General features: G+C 39.7%; 4 protein-coding genes and 2 pseudogenes across 4 annotated transcripts; all 6 read right to left on the reverse strand.

Moving 5' to 3' along the window:
* LOC133737967 (uncharacterized) lies at positions 1-7,437 on the reverse strand (annotated as a pseudogene).
* A 1,116-nt stretch (positions 7,438-8,553) lies between these two features.
* LOC133737968 (uncharacterized) lies at positions 8,554-9,624 on the reverse strand. The gene has a single exon (XM_062165419.1). The coding sequence runs from the start codon at positions 9,622-9,624 to the stop codon at positions 8,554-8,556; it is 1,071 nt and encodes a 356-aa protein (XP_062021403.1).
* Positions 9,625-10,863: 1,239 nt separating this feature from the next.
* Positions 10,864-11,967, reverse strand: LOC133737969 (F-box/LRR-repeat protein 3-like). The gene has a single exon (XM_062165420.1). The coding sequence runs from the start codon at positions 11,965-11,967 to the stop codon at positions 10,864-10,866; it is 1,104 nt and encodes a 367-aa protein (XP_062021404.1).
* Positions 11,968-13,100: 1,133 nt separating this feature from the next.
* LOC133737970 (F-box/LRR-repeat protein 3-like) lies at positions 13,101-14,178 on the reverse strand. The gene is made up of 2 exons (XM_062165422.1): positions 13,500-14,178; positions 13,101-13,417 (listed from the first exon to the last, which is right to left on the reverse strand). The coding sequence occupies exons 1-2, from the start codon at positions 14,176-14,178 to the stop codon at positions 13,101-13,103; spliced, it is 996 nt and encodes a 331-aa protein (XP_062021406.1).
* Positions 14,179-16,708: 2,530 nt separating this feature from the next.
* Positions 16,709-18,572, reverse strand: LOC133737971 (uncharacterized protein At5g39865-like; annotated as a pseudogene).
* A 322-nt stretch (positions 18,573-18,894) lies between these two features.
* On the reverse strand, positions 18,895-19,835 carry LOC133738304 (protein MIZU-KUSSEI 1). The gene has a single exon (XM_062165819.1). It carries the CDS (start codon positions 19,749-19,751, stop codon positions 19,032-19,034), a length of 720 nt encoding a protein of 239 aa, XP_062021803.1. The 5' UTR covers positions 19,752-19,835; the 3' UTR covers positions 18,895-19,031.
* Positions 19,836-20,026: the final 191 nt, after the last annotated feature.

Here is a 20,026-nt window from a genome sequence, read left to right on the forward strand (position 1 = left end):
AAAATACAGATATTGAAATTATAGATAAAACTAGATACTGAACAGAAATTGCAGCTAAACACTAATGTCTTTGAAAGATTTAACATGGATAAACTTCTCCGGCTGAGGTTCCAAAAGATGAAATTACTAGATGTGGAAAAATAAGGCGGAGATCAACCTAAGCTCTCACCAAGCTAAATCTGAAACCTCCACCATATTCTCCAGTAACCCACTTTTCACAAATCTTCTAGTCCGCTTTCGCATCAGAGGCAATATCTGCTTTAGCGTTTTATGGTGCACCAGAATAGACTTCAATGACCGGCAGCTAAGCACCAAGTGTTCCAAATCAGATGCGCCAACTTCACATAAGCGCAATACAATAGTTTGTAAAAGCAAGCGTGACCTGAAAATGCACGAATACCAGATCCAGTTATTCCACAGTCACTTAAATCAACCATCTCCAAGTTGGGGCAATTCTGAGCTAGAGCAACAATGGTGCGGTCTGACACTCAGCCCAGCCTGCACAAGCTCAAATTTTTTAGGGTTAAAATGGCCGAGATTGCGACACCTCCAACATCGGTGATCTCAGGTTGCGAACAGTCAGCCAAACTCAGGTGCTCCAAGCAATGCATTTTCTGCAAATGCGAGACCCCAACATCAGTAATGCTGGTGATCCCATTAAGGATCAATGTCTTGAGCACTACAGTAAAACTGATTTTTTACGATACACAATGTGCGCCGTAAAAGACAACTTTACTGCACAAAAAAGCGTGTCGTAAAAGACCATATCGTAAAAGATAAATTTTTCTTGTGGCACACAAAATGTGTGCCGTAAAAAATATTTTTTGCATGTCGTAAAACACTTTTTTGCACGCCGTGAAATATGTTTTACAACTTTAATTGTGTGCCGTAAAAGACCTTTTTGTGTGTCGTAAAAGATGTCTTCATTCATTCTTCTAATAGACAATGCTTTCAATTAAACCATTTCATTCAAGCATAGTAAACAAAAGCATTCATGTAGTAAATTATATCAATTAAATAACTTCATATTACAAAAGAATTCATGAGTGAAGTCTTACATCTAGGAGGATACACAAGCAATAAGTTTCATATATCTGGCTTCAAGGATCTTGTTGTAATACATATTCCCCTGGCCACTTTTCTTTTATCACCTTTCAGACTTTCTTTTGGAAGGACTGGTGGAGATGAAGCTGATGGCAGTGGCACCGTGAAGGGATGACTGAACAAATCCTGACCTGAAACCAATCTAACACCCTTATATTGCCCACTATCCTGCAAAGTCTCAAGCCATTAAAGAATCAGTAATGGCAACTTTCAGCTACCAAAATTACTCTATCTCAATAAAGATTTTAGAGAGAAAACAAACATAACTACACTCCTGTACCTTGTACATAAGCAGAGAAATCACTGGTCTTCGCAGAACCTGTATGATCGAGATTTCGGGCATAGGTAAAGCATCACAGCTGTACATATGTAGTTACAGTACCTCTATATACTTGTTTATTTATTAGTCCTAGTAAAACTAATTTTAGTATGAAGTAATGCTCAAAAGAGTGAAGTGATTCAAAAAATCTAGGAGATACACAGAGGCAAAAATGATTACATAAACAAAGGAGACATATATAAACAGCCTTATGATTTATTGATTTAGATACTCTTTTTGTAAAAAAAAATCAAGCAACAGAGACTTCCAGTTGACCCTGGAACTAACTTGAAGACAACCTTTAACAGCAGCACGGCGGCAAAAGGCTTGTTCTAACTCCTCATGACCATACATAGGATAAAGAAAAGCTCCATTAATTGGCATCTAGAAACCTGAGAACCAGAACAATATATAAGTTATGCGTGTACACTGTAATTCTTATCCAAAAATATTATATTAAATAGCTTAACTATTGAGTCAACAGAGATATTCAATCATTTGGTTCAAGTGTCTCCTACATCGTAGAAGACATGCAATGTCTCTATTCTGAAACACTTCTAATTTCAATCAATTGACAGCATTCCAATTATAACTACTTCCCTTGTTTCCCATTCTACATAAGTGCACTTATTTTCCATAATCATAGCCGTCAAACAATGAACAATTTCTTCTGAGATAACATTTGTTACCATCTATACTATTAGTTACTACCTTACCAGATCAAGCATCAGTCCAATATGACTACAAAGAATCTCAAACATCATAGAACGTACAACTGTAAAAAAACAGAAAGGACAAAACTATTACTACAAACATTGACAGAAAGGAATCGTATATATCGTGAAACAGCAGCCCACCATCATTCACATGGATAAAGCAGTATAATTTCAAAAGATCAGAAGGTGGCAATCAAGAAAAAGATATATAACTATTACTACAAACATTGACAAAATTATTGCCAGTGGTATGGTTACGAGAAATTTTAAATATTAGTCAAACTTTGCCCATAATCAGAGGCTCATGGTTATGATGAGATCATGTTGCAAAATTACACAACTAGTTCGCAGAAAAAGAACAAAGACTATCGATCCTTGCAGTTATACTACTAGTAAATGTGAGTTTTATGAGGATAAGGATGAGAAGATAATATGTTATCTTCTCATTTGCGATGGCTGGATTACGTACCAATGTACCATATACACACAACCATGGCACAGATGAAAAAGAGTCTCGAGTATATGTTCATAGCTTTCAATATTCTTAAGATTGGTAGCACCTGACATCCCTCCCTATAGCATGAAAAGCCAAAAGTCAAGTTCAATTACAATAAGCAACCAATAACGCACACTTGAGAAACTCCTAAGATAGAATAATGCAAGTACAGATAGATAAAAAAGGCTTCCTCCATTCTTATACGTTATGGATTATATCAAACTATATGCATAGTTCTATCAAAAGACATGGGCTCATCTGAGGAAAATAACGATAAAGAAACAGTTGGTTGCTTAAGAATGATACGAATCAATTTCCTCAGACAGTTCCATACAAGGTATCCAATCGATGCCTTGAATTTCCCCAATGGCAGCTTTCCATTTAGTTGATTATTAACTTTTAACCACAAGCCGGCTATGAACCAAATGACCCTTGTTACTCATTTGGATGACATGAACAACCACAAAGCTAAATACATCTGCTTCAAATAAGCAAACTTCTCCAGTAACCACTTCAACAATTCCTACTATTCTTTTGGTTTAGTTGTTAGTTTTCGCTTTCGTCTTTCTTTTCTATCAGGTGTTTAAGCAATCAAACAAAAGCTGCCAAATTAAAAGTTGTAATACACACATAAGAACACATACATTCATTGATTCAGGACACATCTATAGAGGGACTGAGTACTCACAGGTAGAGTAATGAGATCGAAGGAGCTCTGGCCATAGTGCGAAACCAAAGCAGGGCCGTCCGGTGACAAAGTGAGCTAGGCCTAAGGCAAAATTTAGAGAGACCTTCCTAATAATTTTGTCCATTGAAAAAAAAAATGTCAGCAAAGCAAAGTTCAAACTAATACATAGTAGATTATATAAACAAAATAAAAAGTAACAATGCCGATAAAGAACATTAGAACCTGATTTTCTAACCACAAAATTTTGGACTTTAGGCCTTGACGTTTGTTAAAATTGTATCAACCATCTGAATTATGATTATGAAATTAGAATAGAGAGTGAAATTCAAAATTGAGTAAGAGGAAGAGAAAGATTGCTTCTATTGCGTCTATGAGAGTCTGTCAATGGCTTAAATAGACATAAAAGGAAGAAATGTTACCGTTTGTCTTTGAAATAATCAGAGGGGAATCAAAAATTCATGTTTCAGCAGCCAATGTTTCATTTTTGCCCAAATTAGTGAGGGTGAGAGCAAAACTTTTAATTGGTTATCTTCTTTTCTAATCCCAAAGTTATGGAGAAAGGGAAAAGCTTGGGGTGTTTAACTTACAAATACAAAATAAAAAGAGGAAATTTTGAGGCCTCATGGAGTCACGGGTTTGATTTCATTGACCTCAATGTCGTCTTCTACAGACTATAGTTCTACATCTTTTTTCTTTTACTATCTTTTTTTTTTTAACACACACACACTCACACACACACACACACACACACACACACACACATATATATATATATATATATATATATATATATTTTTTTTTTGAGATGGAGGCCTTCCCCAAACTGAGGCCCAAGGCCACTGCCTTGGCTGCCTTGGTCAAGGGACGGCTCTGAACCAAAGCATCAGCGATGATCTTAACCCCATGACAAGCCTCAACCTTCAGCTGCTTCTCCACAGAAGCCACAATGACATCAGCTCCGGCTCGGCGCAGAACATCGACGACGATCACCGCCTCCATCGGCTCCGTGCCATTTGCAATCGAAACCAGAACTTGCAAAAATTCAAAATCACTCTCACTCTCACAAAACACAAAACCAGAGGAGCAGTAGTGCTATTACCTTCTTGGCGGGAGAAATAGAAGCAATGGCGGTGGAGCAGAGAGAGAAAGAGAGTGAAGGAATGGTTTTGGTAGTGAGAGAAGGGCGAAGGATTGTTGTAGGGGTTATATGGAGCTTGAATCGGACGCCGATCTTTCACGGACGGAGAGAGGTTTTAGAGAGAACAGAGGTCGCCGGAAAAAGAGAGAGGCGGTGAGGGAGTGAACGGTGAACCACCATTGAGTCGGTGAGTCGGAGTCCATGGACTATGAGATGAAATCAATTAGATCTCGGAAGAAGGAAGATTGAAATCAGATCCCTCTTTTGTGTTTTTCTTGTTTCAATCACAACAAAAGAAAAAGAAAAAAAAAAACTAAAACTAACATACTTCGATCCAAAAAAAAAAAAAAAAAACTTTATAACTCATTTACGGCATGCTTGAAAAGTAAGTCGTAAAAAATTAATAAAATAACTCATTTACGACACACATATTGCGCACGCCGTTAATAGATAACTAAATTTACGACACACATAATATGCATGCCGTGAATGACCTGAATAAAGACATTCCAACGGCACACATGAGATGTGCGCCGTAAATGACAGTCTTTTACGGCACACGTCAAATGTGCGCCATAAAATATGTGCCGTAAAATACCAATTTTGCTGTAGTGGAGAGTTTTTGAGATAGACCCATTTCCTAGAAAACCCAATCCGCGATTCGTAACCAGAAGACAACATTCCAAATTCAAATGGCTAATCGAACTGGAAGACCCAATTGCTTCGAGAGCTTCGTCCGAGACCTTAATACAACCTCCCAAATCCAAATGTGTCAAGTTGTCTGCTATACTTGTAAGGGAAATCAGTACGGAATCATTAATACTCCTTCTCCAATTTAACATAACCTTGGACAACTTTTGACACTCATTTGCTAATGTGAGTAGACCTACGCCTAAGAGCAAGTTCACTCGTTGGGTCACCTGGTCACCCACTATTCACTGTTTTTTAGTATTAATTTCCACCCTCTGGGTCACAGACACAGTTTTCATAGTGGCCTGGGTCACCAGGTCACTTTGCAAGTCACAATGGTGCAGAAAGTGACTCCGGGTGACTTAGGATACGAAATACACTGTGCCCGTGACCCAGAGGGTGAAATTAACACTAAAAAATAGTGAATAGTGGGTGACCTGGTGACCCAACGGGTGAACTTGCTCTAATAGACGGAAACATATATGACCAGTTCAATTAAGGTTGAGGACCTTAAGTTTGGCCCAAAAATTCCAGATCATCGTCCGTGATGGAGTGGGATGTTTTGAATTTGACTAAATTTGGGAATCTTGGGAGTACCTGACGGGGAAAATCGGGACTGAGAAGACGAAGTGATGATCGGTTTAGACTCTCCACTTTATACCTGATAGGAGCATAATTATGCGATAATAATGTTGTTAATTCCCATATTTACTTTGTTAGTTTATCTTATTAATTTTCTGGTTAATTTAGTTGTTTTTATGTTTATTAGGTTTTCCGAAGTAAGGAAAGAAATAAGAGCAAAAGGAAGGAGATATGTGCAATTGATGGAGAATTGTGGACTCTTGATGAATCAAGGAAGCTTAAGGCAATATGAAGGAAAAGATATTCAGCAATTAATCCTCTTGGCTGCACCTATTGGATAGAAGGATGTCAATGAATTCTAAATCAATCAGAACATTAATCATGGAGTTAGAGTCCCAAAAGGAAAGAAGGAAAGAGTTACAAACTGAATAAAATCTCTCATTGGACGTTTAAGAAAAGGGGGATCTCACAAACGAAAAAGGAGAGACGCACAAGAGCTTGAGAAAAAGAATAACTACAACCTTGCCAGAAACGATCGATCGCTGCACGCCAGAGATCGATCACTGATCCGTATTTTCCAATTTTCTGATTTTTGTTGTCTTCTTCCTCCATGAACTCCTTTGTGTTTTTGATTTCCATTATGTGTAACTAAATTTCCAGTAGTTAGGGGGCAGTTGAAGCCCCTAGACATGATCCATAACATGCTTTGACATTCAATTTGTTTTCCAATTAATAAAGTTGAGGTTTTGTTTACCGATTTCTCATTGATGAATTCTATGTTTGTGTGCTTTGGAGGCCTACTTAGTATGCATGCTAGGGTTCTAATACTTTGATTGTTTGATGCCTGGATCAATAGTTGGATTCCTCAAATTATCTAGAGAAGTAATTGGTAGTTTTCACTAGCAAGTAAACAAAACCCTAGGTTTAGCAAGGCTCTAAGTTATTTGCGATGCCTAGTGATTGCTCAAACTCTTTTCAAACTTAATGATCTCTGCATGTTTAATCTAATAAACGTACCTTTAGGTTGCATTACTTGGGAATAGTCTAGGTGTAGAGCACTTCCTGCCTAGCATACAAAGTAAGAAAGGGTAATAGGTTGTGTTCAAGCGTACCGAGCCAATCTGAGCGTCTTCAACTAAGTTAATTGGTAGCAAATTGGACAAAGTGTGTTGTGTGTGATTGTTGGGGGTGGATACTTCCTTCCTAGCTAGTTTCATTATCTTGATATCAACCAACTTCAAATCTGCTTCAATTTCGTTTTTCTTTCTGTTCTCTGTTTTTCTGTATTTTATTTCCATAGCAAATCAACTCCGAAATTCACCAAATTTTGTGTGCTGGACGCCTTGTGTGTCTAGTACGTCTCTGTAAATTTTCATATTTTTCTGGGTTGTTTTGGTTAGATTCGTAGTTTGTCTTTTGACTGCTGTTCAGTAGGAACTGCAGTCACGTTTTTGTGACTTTTGTTGAAGCACTTAGTTTAACTTAATCCTCTGCGGGAGACCCTTATTTCTCTATACTACGATTGACATATTTGCAGGAGAATAAGGAAAATCAATAGCTTTTAATTTAGCTATCAATACCATAGCTTGCAGACCTCCGAGAACGATTTCAGATCAGCCGGGTGGCTAACCTTGTTGACGATTAGGGCTAGTTCATCCTCACCCAGCAAACAAATTCTCCCTAAATTTCTGGCCATTTTCTCTCTGCTTTGGCTTGGTACTCTCTTTGCTGAATGCCTGAACCAAACCAACTGGATGCTCTCTGTCAAGTGGGTTGGGCTAAACATGCTCAGCCCAGATCTTCCTGGCCCAAATTTAATCTCGCACTATGAACTCAGCCCAGATGCTGTCCCATTCCCAACTCCCTTGTTACATTTTGTATGCTCTTCTTAGTTCTTATTCATATAATCATATCCATCAAGAAGTAATTTTCTGAAAACAATAGATAACCGGGTAAACGTTCCAATGAAAAAAAAAAAAAAAAGTCGTCTGTTTGCTATAATTTCATAGAAAACACATTTGATCGCTCGCTTTAGGTCCATAGAATCTTAAGACCAGCCTTGAGCAGGTTAATTTATGGGAAGAAACGGGCAAGATAAAGCTCTCGAGTAACTTGGAGGCATGATTAATATATACTTCTTTATAAATTTGAAGATTACTTCACAAAATGCGGTTTTTAGTCCAAAAGCTTAGCACCTTTAACCAGGTTTGTCGGGAAGGTGATTTGATTCTTGCAAAGGAGAAATATTGAGCTAACAATAGAGGAAGTGGGGCAAGTGTTCTTCTTAATTGGTGAAACAAACTCCTTGGCTGGACTTCTGGAAAGGCACAGGAGCAAATGGAACAGTTCTTAGCTTTTCTTATGTTCCAGATTGGTGATTGAAGATTCCTTTTAAGATCAACAACGGTGTGCCCAACTATGGCAAAATATGTCTTAGCTTAAAATAATACTAAACCCTTTTACCCATAGGTTATGTAATTTATATTCTTCTTAATTGTTGTGTCTTCATTCAGTTTCATACAAGACCAGCAGAAATATTGTTCTCACTAAGCAACAATGTAACCAAAGTCCCCATGTGGAACTAAATGAAGCGAACATATAAGGAGTATATAAATTGCAACCTCTACATTAAAACCTGTAAACAAGATATTGAACTGAAATTTCCAGGCTATAATAGTAGTACCTCTAAAGGTCCTTCAACGATTTAACATAGACAAGGAAAAAGATAAAAACTACAAGTTGTTGGAAAAAGAAGCAGCAGCAGAGCACAGCCAAACTCTCACCAACCTTGCACAAGTTCAAGCCATCATGGCATCATCACTAACACATTGTCACAACTTTTCTAGTTCTTTTTCCCAGCTGAGGCTTCATCTGAATTAAAGTCTCAGAATCCAGCACAACAGATTTCAGTGACGGGCATCCACGCACCAAGTGTTCCAAATTATGCCCACTAACATTACAGAACCGCAGAACAATAGATTGCAACAACTTGTGACTCGAAAATGCACGTATACTAACTCCAGTCAGTCTACAATCACTTAAATCAATAACTTCCAAGTTGAGGCAGTTCTCAGCGAGAGCAACAATGGTGCGGTCCGACACTTTTACCAGCGCAATCAAGCTTAATTTCTTGAGGGTTGAAATGGCCGAGATTGCCACACCTCCAGTGTCCGTGATCCTTCGGCCGCAATTGGCCAAATTAAGGTGTTCCAAGCAATGCATTCTCTGCAAATGCGATACCCCAACATCTGTAATCCCTTCACACCAAGCAAGGATCAATGTCTTGAGGGTTTTCGAGCAAGACCCATTTGCAAGAAAACCCAATCCTTTATCCGTGATCTGACAACACCATTCCAAACTCAAATAACTAATCCAACTACAAAACCCAATAGCTTCAAGTGATTTGTCCGAGACCTCCAAACAACACCCCAAGTCCAAATACGTCAAATTTTTCGCCAAGTTTATTAGCGAAACAGATATCTGATCCGTAATAGAGCTTCTGCCTGTAAGTATAACCTTGGACAATTTCGGACACCCATTTGCCAGAGCCGGTAGACCTAAACATTTGAGACCAAGATCCCACGACGTGGTCACCAAATTAAGGTTGAGGACCTCGATTTTGGGACATGTCTGGGATATGAACTCGAGATCGGTGTCGGAGATAGAGTTGGGTGTTTCGAAGGTGACTATGTTTGGGAACCTAGGCAGTGCCTGACGGAGAAAATCGGGTCGGAGAAGACGAATTGATGATCGGTTTAGACCCTCGACTCTAAGCCATTGTTTGCAGACCTGGGAGAAGGATTTTCTATCAGCTGGGTCGAGAAGCTTGGTGAGGATTAGGGCAAGTTCTTCATCGCAAAGCAAAGAAACTTTCCCTAATTTTTTCGCCATTTTTCTCTCTGATTTGGTTTCCTACTCTGTTTGCTTGAACACCAAACTGGTCAAGTCACCGGTATTTCATCCTTCGGTGTGGTTACATATTATACCGACACGTAGTTTCCTTCTAATGCTTTGCGACACGTGTAGAAACATCTGTTTTTCACCATTTTTATTTTTCTAAAACTATGAATATTGGTTTTATGTTTTTCTTTTGTTCCGAAAAAACCTAGTACTCTTTTTTTTTTTTATATTTAAAACAAACAAAAAAAGCTTTTTCAATTTGAAACATAGCATTCAGACAAAAAATAAAAAAGTTGAAACATAGTTTGAAAGTCTTTCGAATAAAAGACTGACAAGTTCGGGTTACGAATTTGATATTCGTTATGTTACATATGGAAGTTTCAATGTGATTAAATTTAAAAATCTTCGTAGCTGGCGGAGATATTTGGCTTGGAGAAGAAGAATCAATGATCGGTTTATGTCCTACACTCTCAGCCCTTGCTTGCAGACCTCAGAGAACGATTTTCTATCATCTAGGTCGCTAAGCTTGTTCAGGATTAGGCCAAGTAGCTGTCCCATGTTCACACCCCTCGTAAATTTTGTCAAAACTCTCTTGATCCATTTGAATGTTTAGAGTTGACACTAATATCTGATGCTTCAAGAGGTAATTTTCTAAAAGCATTGTGTTTCATGGAACACTGGCCAAGTAAAATGAACCTAAGGTGAAACAACAAATCCTGAATTCAAATGCCTAATACGGTTCAAGTGCAATTCCAGAATGGGAATATGTATCAGCCTTATGTTCATCTGGATTTCTCTTATACTAAAACTCAAGGGTCCTCAAATCATATCTGGTAATGACCAGTTATTATCAGGCATGTGGAACTGTAGCACTTAAGTTTGCAAGCAAGATTTCATTCAGCCATTTTTACAAAACATTTAGGCATACAAGCCTAATTGCGGTGTATAATAATCCTAGGCAACTCCCACGTATGGAACTGCTTGGAGGCAAAACATATAAGAACATAAGCTAATTGAACATTTACATGGAAAAACCTGTAAATGCAGATAATAATGGTCTTTGAAATTTCGAGGCCAAAAATAGTAGTACATGTAAAGGTCTTTGTGAAATATTTAACATGATGAACTTCTTCAGCTGATGAAAAACTTACTAGTTGTTGAGAACAGAAGCAACAAAGCAGCACCAAACTGTAGCGCACCTTTGCCAAGTTCAAGCCATCACCACCACCTCTATTTTGAGGAATAGGTTGGAAAAGCGCTACCCATCCTCACGAGTCTTCTAGTGCTCTCTCGCATCAGGGGCAATATCTTGCTCAAACTCTCCTCACCATGCAGAAGTATAGACTTCAATGACGGGCATCCCAGCACCAAGTGTTCCAAATCAGATGCGCTAACTTGATGAAGACGATGCAAAACAATCGTTTCCAAGCACAAATGACCCGAAAATGCACGAATACCAGCTCCAGTTAACAACCTACATTCACTTATATCAAGCACCTCCAAGTTGGGGCAATTCTGAGCCAGAGCAGCAACTGTGCGGTTGGACAGTTTGGCCAGCGCAGCCAAGTTCAATTTCTTAAGGGTCTTAATGGCCGAGATTGCGACACCCCCAATGTCAGTGATCTTATGCCTCGAACTGTTGGACAAATTCAGGTGCTCCAAGCATTGCATTTTCTGCAAACTTGAGACCCCAACATCAGTAATTCCCTTACACCAAGCTAGTATCAATGTCTTTAACGTTTTCGAGCAAGACCCATTTGCAAGAAAACCCAATCCACGATCCGTGAAACCACACGATTCCAAATCTAAATAGCTAAGTGAACCACAACACCCAATTGCTTTGAGGGCTCTATCCGAGATGTTATAACAACCTCCCAAATCCAAATGTGCCAAATTGGGTGCTAACTTTATGAGCGAAACAATTACGGGATCAGTAATAGACCTTCTCCTTTTAAGCAAGACCTTGGATAGTTTTGGACATCTATTTGCTACCACCACTAGACCAAACCCCAAGAGACTGAAGGGTTTATGACCTGACGTAGTAAGGTCAATGGTCTCGAGTTGGGGGCATGTTTGGGCTAAGAATTCGACGTCAGCGTCGGTGACAGGCTCGGAGGTTTCGAATGTGAGTAAATTTGGGAATCTAGGGAGTACCTGACGGAGAAATTGGTGTCGGAGAAGACGGAGTGATGATCGGTGTAGAGCCTCGACTTGAAACCATTCCTTGCAGACCTGGGAGAAGGTTTTTCTGTCACCTGCGTCGCTGAGCTTGGTGAGGATTAGGCCAAGTTCTTCGTGACACAGCAAGGGAATTCTCCCCAATTCTTTTCCCATTTTTTTCTCTGTTTGGCTGAAACAGCGAAACTGACGACGACTTGCGTTGTAGTGAAAGATTGAAAGCTTGAGAATTGAGATGATGGGTGAAGTTTCGTTCTCTGCGACATGTAGTTATCTATTTTTGGTCAGATGGGTTGGGCTAGGAATTTGATAAATATGCCTAGCCCGATAATAAATAAACAGGATTGGTTTGAAACTTTGAGGTTTAGGGAGAGCATACGTTCAAACTTCAAATTAAGATGGCCATGATTAGAAACATGCATATCAAGGGCACCAAAACCAAAAGAAATGGCATTCATGGATGATGTTTGCAAGCAGGATTTCATTTAGGCATTTTTACAAAGAGTTAGAGCTCATCCCATCCAGGGAGCCATCGTTAAACATTGGTCGTTAAGGTGTATTCTCAAAATACCGATATATCTACAGCTGTGGCAATAGGCGCGTGATTAACATCCCTTTGTTTGAGACAGTTCGCATACAAGACTAATTCGGGTGTCTAAGATGAGGTCAATGAAAGATTTAACGTAGAAGCCTCATTCCAAACCCCATTCCAGATCACCATTGTTGTTGTTGTTAGTTTGGAGCCGAGTTAAGTAAGGCTCAGCCTGATTATGCAGGAAAGATTGGTTTTTGGCTTGAGTAGGGGCCTTTCTAACCAAACAGTAAGGCTGAAACAAATTGAACCAAGATTGCGGGCAATTTAGCCTACACTACACTACAACTGCAATTTTCAGTTAGCAGGCAGGTATGTGGGAATTATGAGCTCTCAACTTTGCACGATTTCCTTAAACCCACTGAATAAAGAGACTCTTGATCTGTATGACCGCACTATACAGGTTACAAAACTCCGAAAACAAATTAAGGGGCTTTTCATCAAACAGGTGATGAGTGGTGAGTAAACAGTAGAGAATGCAATTCCCTGGTTAACAATGCTTCAGCTTCACTTCTACTAGTAGATGAGAAAAAGTGCAATTCAGAGTTCAAATGCTTACTACAATTAGATAACAAACTGCATATATAGTCCATGCAAGGCTAAAAAGACATTAAATCTCAAGGTATCTATAAACAGCTTCAACATGGCAAATGCTGAACTTGTTTTTCTAAACTAAGGTGAAAAAGACCAAAGAATGCTAGTTGCTCACCCCAAGAAATACAGCAACTGAGTTGCTGCATCCAACCATACCCATTAATCTTCGAACCTCAGGAATTTCTGAGTGTTCAGTTGCATTAGAGGCAGCATATATGCACGTAATTCTCCCTGATTTCAACACAACAGACTTCAATGAAGGGCACCCAAGTACTACGTGTTCCACATCATACACAAGAGATTCTAAGTACGGATGAGTTGAAAATGCACGAATACCAGCTCCAGTTACCAAAGAACAACGACTTATATTAAGCACCTCCAAGTTGCGGCAGTTCTCAGCAAGAGCAGCAATGGTGCAGTCTGAGATTTTATACAGCGAACTCAAGTTCAATTTCTTGAGTGTTCCAATTTCCGAGACTGCGACACCTCCAATGTCAGTGACTTTTGACAACCAAGCCAAATTCAGCTACTCCAAGCAGCTCATTTTGTGCAAAAGCGAGACCCCCAACATCTGTAATCTCGTCACACTGAGCAAGGATCAATGTCTTGAGGGTTTTCGAGCAAGAACCATTTGCCAGAAAACCCAATCCTTCATCCGTGATTAGACCCCATTTCAAATTCAAGTAGCTAATCGAACTACAAGACCCAATTGCTTCGAGGTCTTCGTCCAAGACCAAGCAATGTCCCAAATCCAAATGTGTCAAATTGTGTGCTGAGTTTAAAAACGTAAGATGAACATTCACCGATCTCCGTCTAAGCATAACCCGGGATAGTTTGGGACACCCCTTTGCCAAAACGCTCATACCATCAACCCAATAGTCAGGACTTTTCTTAAATGGAGGGTGATCTTTGGTACTGAGGTTGATGGCCTCGAGATCGCGACAAGTTTGAGCTATGAACTTGAGGTTGGTTTGAGTGATAGGCTTGGAAGTTTCAAATGTGAGTAAATTTGGGAATCTAGGGAGTACCTGATGGAGATATTCGGATCGGAGAAGACGAAGGGATGATCGGTTTAGACCTTCCACTCTCAGCCATTGCTTGCAGACCTCCGAAAACGATCTTCTATCATCTGGGTTGCTAATCTTATTGACGATTAGAGCAAGCAGATCCTCATCATCCATTACAGAAATTTTGCATAAACCGTTTTCCCATTTCCACTCATCTCGCTGAAACAACCAACAGAGTCATCCCCATGGTGTAGTCTACTATGCACTACCCGCGAGGACATGTCAAATGGGTTGGGCTAGGGATTTGATAAAGCCAGACGGCCCTAAACATGCTTAGTCCAATCTTGGGCTTTTCCCAATCTAGGATTTGCTATCCTTATTTTGTTATTGTCAAAGATGAGTAAACGGAATTCCAACTTCAGACATTCATAATAAACACACACAAATAAAGAGACTCTTGAGAAAATGCAACTGAATTACAAAGTAAAGGCTCAGATTTATTTTCACGAGAAGAAAGGAATAATGAAGTTCAGAATAAATTTGATGAATGATAACCAATTGCATTGTCATGGCTACAAAAAACACTACACCTCAAGGTGTCTATGAAAGCTTCAGCAATTATCAGCACGAAAATATATAGATAGTACTCATATATAAACTTGCATTGATCTGCTAATCTAGCGTCAAAAAGATCAAAATATGCAAGAGAGATCGTTAAAGAGATCAAAATATGCAATAGCAAGCAATTAAGGTGCTGGATCGATTCATCCATACCCGGACATTAATTAGTACGTCTTCCACCGTCAAGAATCTTCTAGTACTCTGTTGCATTAATAGAGGCAGCAGCCACTAACTAGTCACTGTGTCGACCACAATAGACTTTAGTGAAGGGCATCCAAGTATCTCACATCACATGCATTGAGATACTCACCATATAAGCGCAACACAAGAGATTCTAAGCACATATGACTTGAAAACTTACGAATACCAGCTCCAGTCACGTACCGAACACCAACTTAAATCAAGCCTCTCCAAGCTGAGGCAATTTTCAGCAAGAGCAACAATGGTGCGGTGTGACACTCTCGACCCGCGCGTACAAGTTCAATCTCTTGAGTGTTTGGCAACCCGAGATTGCCACACCTCCGATGACGGTGACATCTGATGACAAGTGAGCCAAATTCAGGTCCTCCAAGCAATTAATGCATCTTCTGCAACCGCAAGACCCCAACACCAGTAATTTTAGAGCACCAAGCAAGGACCGATGTGGTTTTTGAGACAGTCCCATTTGCCAGAAAACCCAATCCTCTATCCGTAATGCCAAAACACCATTCCAAATTCAAATAGCTAATAGAGCAGGATGACCCAATTGCTTCAAGGGATCTGTCATTGATGGAGAAGAAACAATTATTCAAATCTAAGTACGTAAATTATGTGCTAAAGTTTATAAACGAAACATGTTAAAAAAACTCTCCCTCTAGGCGAAACCCGAGACAATTTGGGACACCCTCTTGCCAAAGCGCATAAACCTTTGTCTGCAATGTCAAGACGGCCTTTGGAATTAAGGTTGATCACCTCGATATTGGGACAGGTTTCGCTGATATCCTTGGACGTTTCGAATGTGACTAAATTGGGGAATTGACTGAGAAATTCAGGTCCGAGGAGAAGAATTGATGGTCGGGTTAGACCCTCCACTCTCAGCCATTGCTTGCAGACTTTGGAGAAGGATTTTCTATCATCTGGGTCGCTTAACCTTTCTAAGATTAGGCCTACTTCATCGTCACTCGGCAAACAATTTTCCATATATAGTTCTTCTTTTGCCATGCATATTTACTGTTTTGGTTTGCCAACTCTGTTAACAGTCCAATTGTTCCACAAACTTCTCGGCCATTTTTTCAAAGGATTAAATTCTGCTAACTACCTTGTACTTTCAAGGGTTCATCAGTTCAGTCCCTGCACTTCTAATTTAATCAAAAAAGTCATTGCACTCTCCAATTTCATCAAATCAATCCAATTCGTCACTATTCAGTCAATTTTCGCTGTTAAAATGCTGACGTAGGACCTTCTCACAGGGAAAATTCCCAAACTACCCATCGCTAGGCAGTCCGCCGAGGCGTTAGTATTGTGAATGCAGATAGGTAGTTTGAAAATTTTCCCCGAAAATTGACGGAATAGTAACGGATTGGATTGATTTGATGAAATTGGAGAGTGCAATGACTTTTCTGATTAAATTAGAAGTGCAGAGACTGAACTGATGAACCCTTGAAAGTACAGAGTATTAAGCAGAATTTAGTCCTTTTTCAAATCAATCACATATAATTGACTTTCCTCCAAAGTATTATGCTCAATAACTCACTTTGATCTTATAGTACGTTGCCTTATTATACATTATACATTAAGATGACTTTTGATGTAACTTTGGTAAGAGAAAAAAAAAAAAAAGAGTACAATTCTCTTTATCAGAGTAAGGTAGTTGTACCTTTCACAAGGCAAAATAATACTGTAACGTACTTCTAATTAGACTTGTATGAAATTGACGGATTAAATGTCAATATGTGCAAAAAATTGAGGTAATTAACTTTTGGACATAAGGATAGTATCTGCAACCTACAACCTAGATGGTAGATAACTAGCTCAATTAACCTAACAAATTTTATCAAACTCTAACTATTCGAATTCTACCTCCAATTGGTGTAAAAAATAGGGAAAATTTCACAAACAGTACACCAAGTAAAGGCCACTAATAATTCTTATACATAAAGTTTCAAACCAATCATTTCGGTACACGAAATCTGAAACTCGACCCACTATCAGTACACGGCGTCATTGACGCCGTTAACTTGACACCAAAATGTCTATTATGCCCTCAATTCTTTTTTTTTAAAATAATTTTTTTTTTCTGTTCTTTTTTTTTTCCTTCGTTTTTATCTCTTTCTTCTTCCTTCTTCCGGCTCCACGATGTGAACTTTGCCCATCACTCCGAGCTCACCCACGATGAAAACCCGCCTTCTGTTCTTCAGTTTCAGTCACTCCGTTCTTTCCATGTAATTTAACCTGGCATTATGAATCAATAGTTCTATAATGGAAAAGCCTGCTCCTTTATCTCTCTAATTGTTTGTTCATGTATTTTAAACCTATGCATTGTTGAAGCAAATAGAAGATCTTCTCAAACCACAACATACATATATAAACAGACAAAAAAGAGAGAGAGAGAGTCATATTTCCCAGAAACTCAAGAAGAGTCCCCAAATAAGAAACTAAATATCTTACTGTAATAGACAGAATTCAGAAACATCTTACAAAACCCAAGCTTTGAGCTTTCTGCTTCATCAGAAAAGTCAGCTACAAATTGGGCAGAGCACCAACCCATTCTCATTACACTCGGGACACCTCACGACCACCGTGCCGCCACCTCCCTGCCTCTGCCCCACCACCACCTCGTCTTCTTTCACCACCAGCACCATCTTTGAACTCCCATTGCACTGAAAACACGGCAAGAATTTCGCTTCTCCGCACCCTTCGCAAACCGACCCGGCCCGCTTCTTGGGCAGACCTTCTAGAATCTCCCCCAACAACCCCTCCTCCACAATCTTCAACACCTCCTCGGATCCACCCACATATCTTCCCTTCACAAACAACCTCGGCGGCACCGCCGCGTCTCTGCTTTTCCCCTCCATCAAGTCATTCAGCTCTTCTCAGAATCCGTGATCCATCGACACGTCACGCTCGCAGACCATCACGCTGAGATTCTCCATCGCCTCTCGGACCGCATTGCACGCCTCGAAAGTCTTCCGCACTCCCTGCAATGACGTCGTATACAGCACCAGTTTGTTCTCTCCCCCCGGAGGGCATATACTCTCGAACCTATCGAGCGGGCCTTTGACTAAAACAGACCGGTTCGGGTTGGAGTTCTCTTTATCCGCGGTTTTCGGGGTCCGAATCGAGAAGGGTTTCGGCGGCGGGAGCGGCGAGAACCGGAAGCTGTCGGCGTCGAGGCCGGCCATGAGCTCCCATGAGTTGATGACTTCCGGGTCGGACCGGAGGGGCTTCGGGTCGGACCAGAGCGATCTGGGCTCCGACAGGGAGAGTGAAGCAGAAGAAGAAGAAGAAAGGAGGAAGAGACAAGAGGTTGGGATATAGTATACAGCGAGGAGGACTTTAATTTAATAATTTGATGGGCAAAGTTCACATCGTGGAGCCGAAAGAAGGAAGAAGGAAGAAGAAAGAGATAAATTATAAAAACGAAGGAAAAAAAAAACAAAAAAAAAAATTATTTAAAAAAAAAAAGAATTGAGGGCATAATAGACATTTTGGTGTCAAATTAACGGCGTCATTGACGTCGTGTACTGATAGTGGGTCGAGTTTCAGATTTCGTGTACCGAAATGATTGATTTGAAACTTTATGTATAAGAATTATTAGTGACATTTACTTGGTGTACTGTTTGTGAAATTTTCCCTAAAAAATAAAACAATCCGAAAAAGCCGTGCACTAGTAACGAACAAAGGCACCCATCCCTGTAAATTACATAACCCATGAAGGCCCCAACAGAAGCCTAACCTTTTTTCTTCATTATCGAAAAAATGATTTCATTTACGATTTACCAATCATGAGTTAATTTCATTAAAATCTGCACAGACCGGCGATGGAAATAGTACCACGTACTATTACCATAACTCAATCACTTGGATCTTTTGAATCATTAGTTTTAGTGGTGCGTGTGAACTTAAACCGGCCTGAGGTTAGGCCATCAATGATTATTCATGTGTTTATCTTCTGTATCATATTAATCATATTCTCAAAATTATACATTGTAAGCAAGTTTTAGAGCTCCTCTTTACCCAAACAGATATCTTTTCACTCTTTTGACAAGATAGTTTTGAGTAGATCAATGATACTTTTGTAGCCTCAATCAAATCTGTATTCCAATCATTGAACTTTGAGGAGCTCTCAAATCACTCATCTAAAAACCTTATATTACGTACATCAGCAAAAACTAGATCAATAAATATGGTGAATAATAACATATTAATTAGTGAGCTCTTACAAAGAAAATACTCAATTCTGGGCCAACTGCACCATCTGGATTTATCATGTACAGAGACTCAGAATCCTTTGATCCAACCACCCTATCAAACCTTGCCCTTATATATGTCAGTTCCCCATCTGCTGCATATTCCTTCTCCGATGGACTTGGAAGTACTCCCGCACCCATTGAAACCCCTCTCAAAGTTTGCATAACATGAAGCTCATCCTCTGACATTTGCTTCCTCCTAATCGAATACCCAACTTTTCTCCCATTACAATACACAGCCCAAACAAACTCCTCTAACAACTTCTTCTTGTGCGTCTTGGTCTCGCTCTCCAGCGCGATTCGGACTATATCCGATGCCATTTCCTTGTGGAAAACATTGCTGTGCATTGGCAGCTCTATTACAAAGATTGGCATGCAATGAGGGTCTTCTTGTATTGCCAGGCTCACTCTGCCTTTGCGATAACCAAAAATTGTACCTGTTGTGGCATGGTCTTTGAGTAGAGGCTTTCGGGGTCTGCCCAACAGAGCCACCATTTTGCAACCTGATGTCAACATGGGAAAGAGTTTGAACATCTTGAGGAGGCCTCCGGATGATGATGATGAAGACTTTGATGAACGCTTTTCGGTTGTGGAATTGGTGGTAGTAGTATGCCGGATCAAAGAAAAGAGGGCTGAGTTTTCCATGTTATAGAATGGGCTAGAGCGCACAGATGGCATTGTTGGGGTTCTGGATATGATATCAGTTTCAAGGAAGAGTAGAAGGGTATATGTTAGAGATGACTGTCTGGTTGTGTACGCTGATTGGAAATATATATATAGACAAGGGAAGGTTGGAGAAAAACTTGCGTGGCACGTCATCATGCTGATGTACCACTGAAAACCAATAATACAATGAATTTGCTTTCTAAAGTCATTGTGGATAGGACCTTAGTTATGAGACATTTCATTAATCACTTTAAACGCGTGTAATTTAAAGTCTATTTCAATAGAAG

Source organism: Rosa rugosa, chromosome 3 (genome assembly GCF_958449725.1).
Source record: "Rosa rugosa chromosome 3, drRosRugo1.1, whole genome shotgun sequence".
NCBI lineage: Eukaryota > Viridiplantae > Streptophyta > Magnoliopsida > Rosales > Rosaceae > Rosa > Rosa rugosa.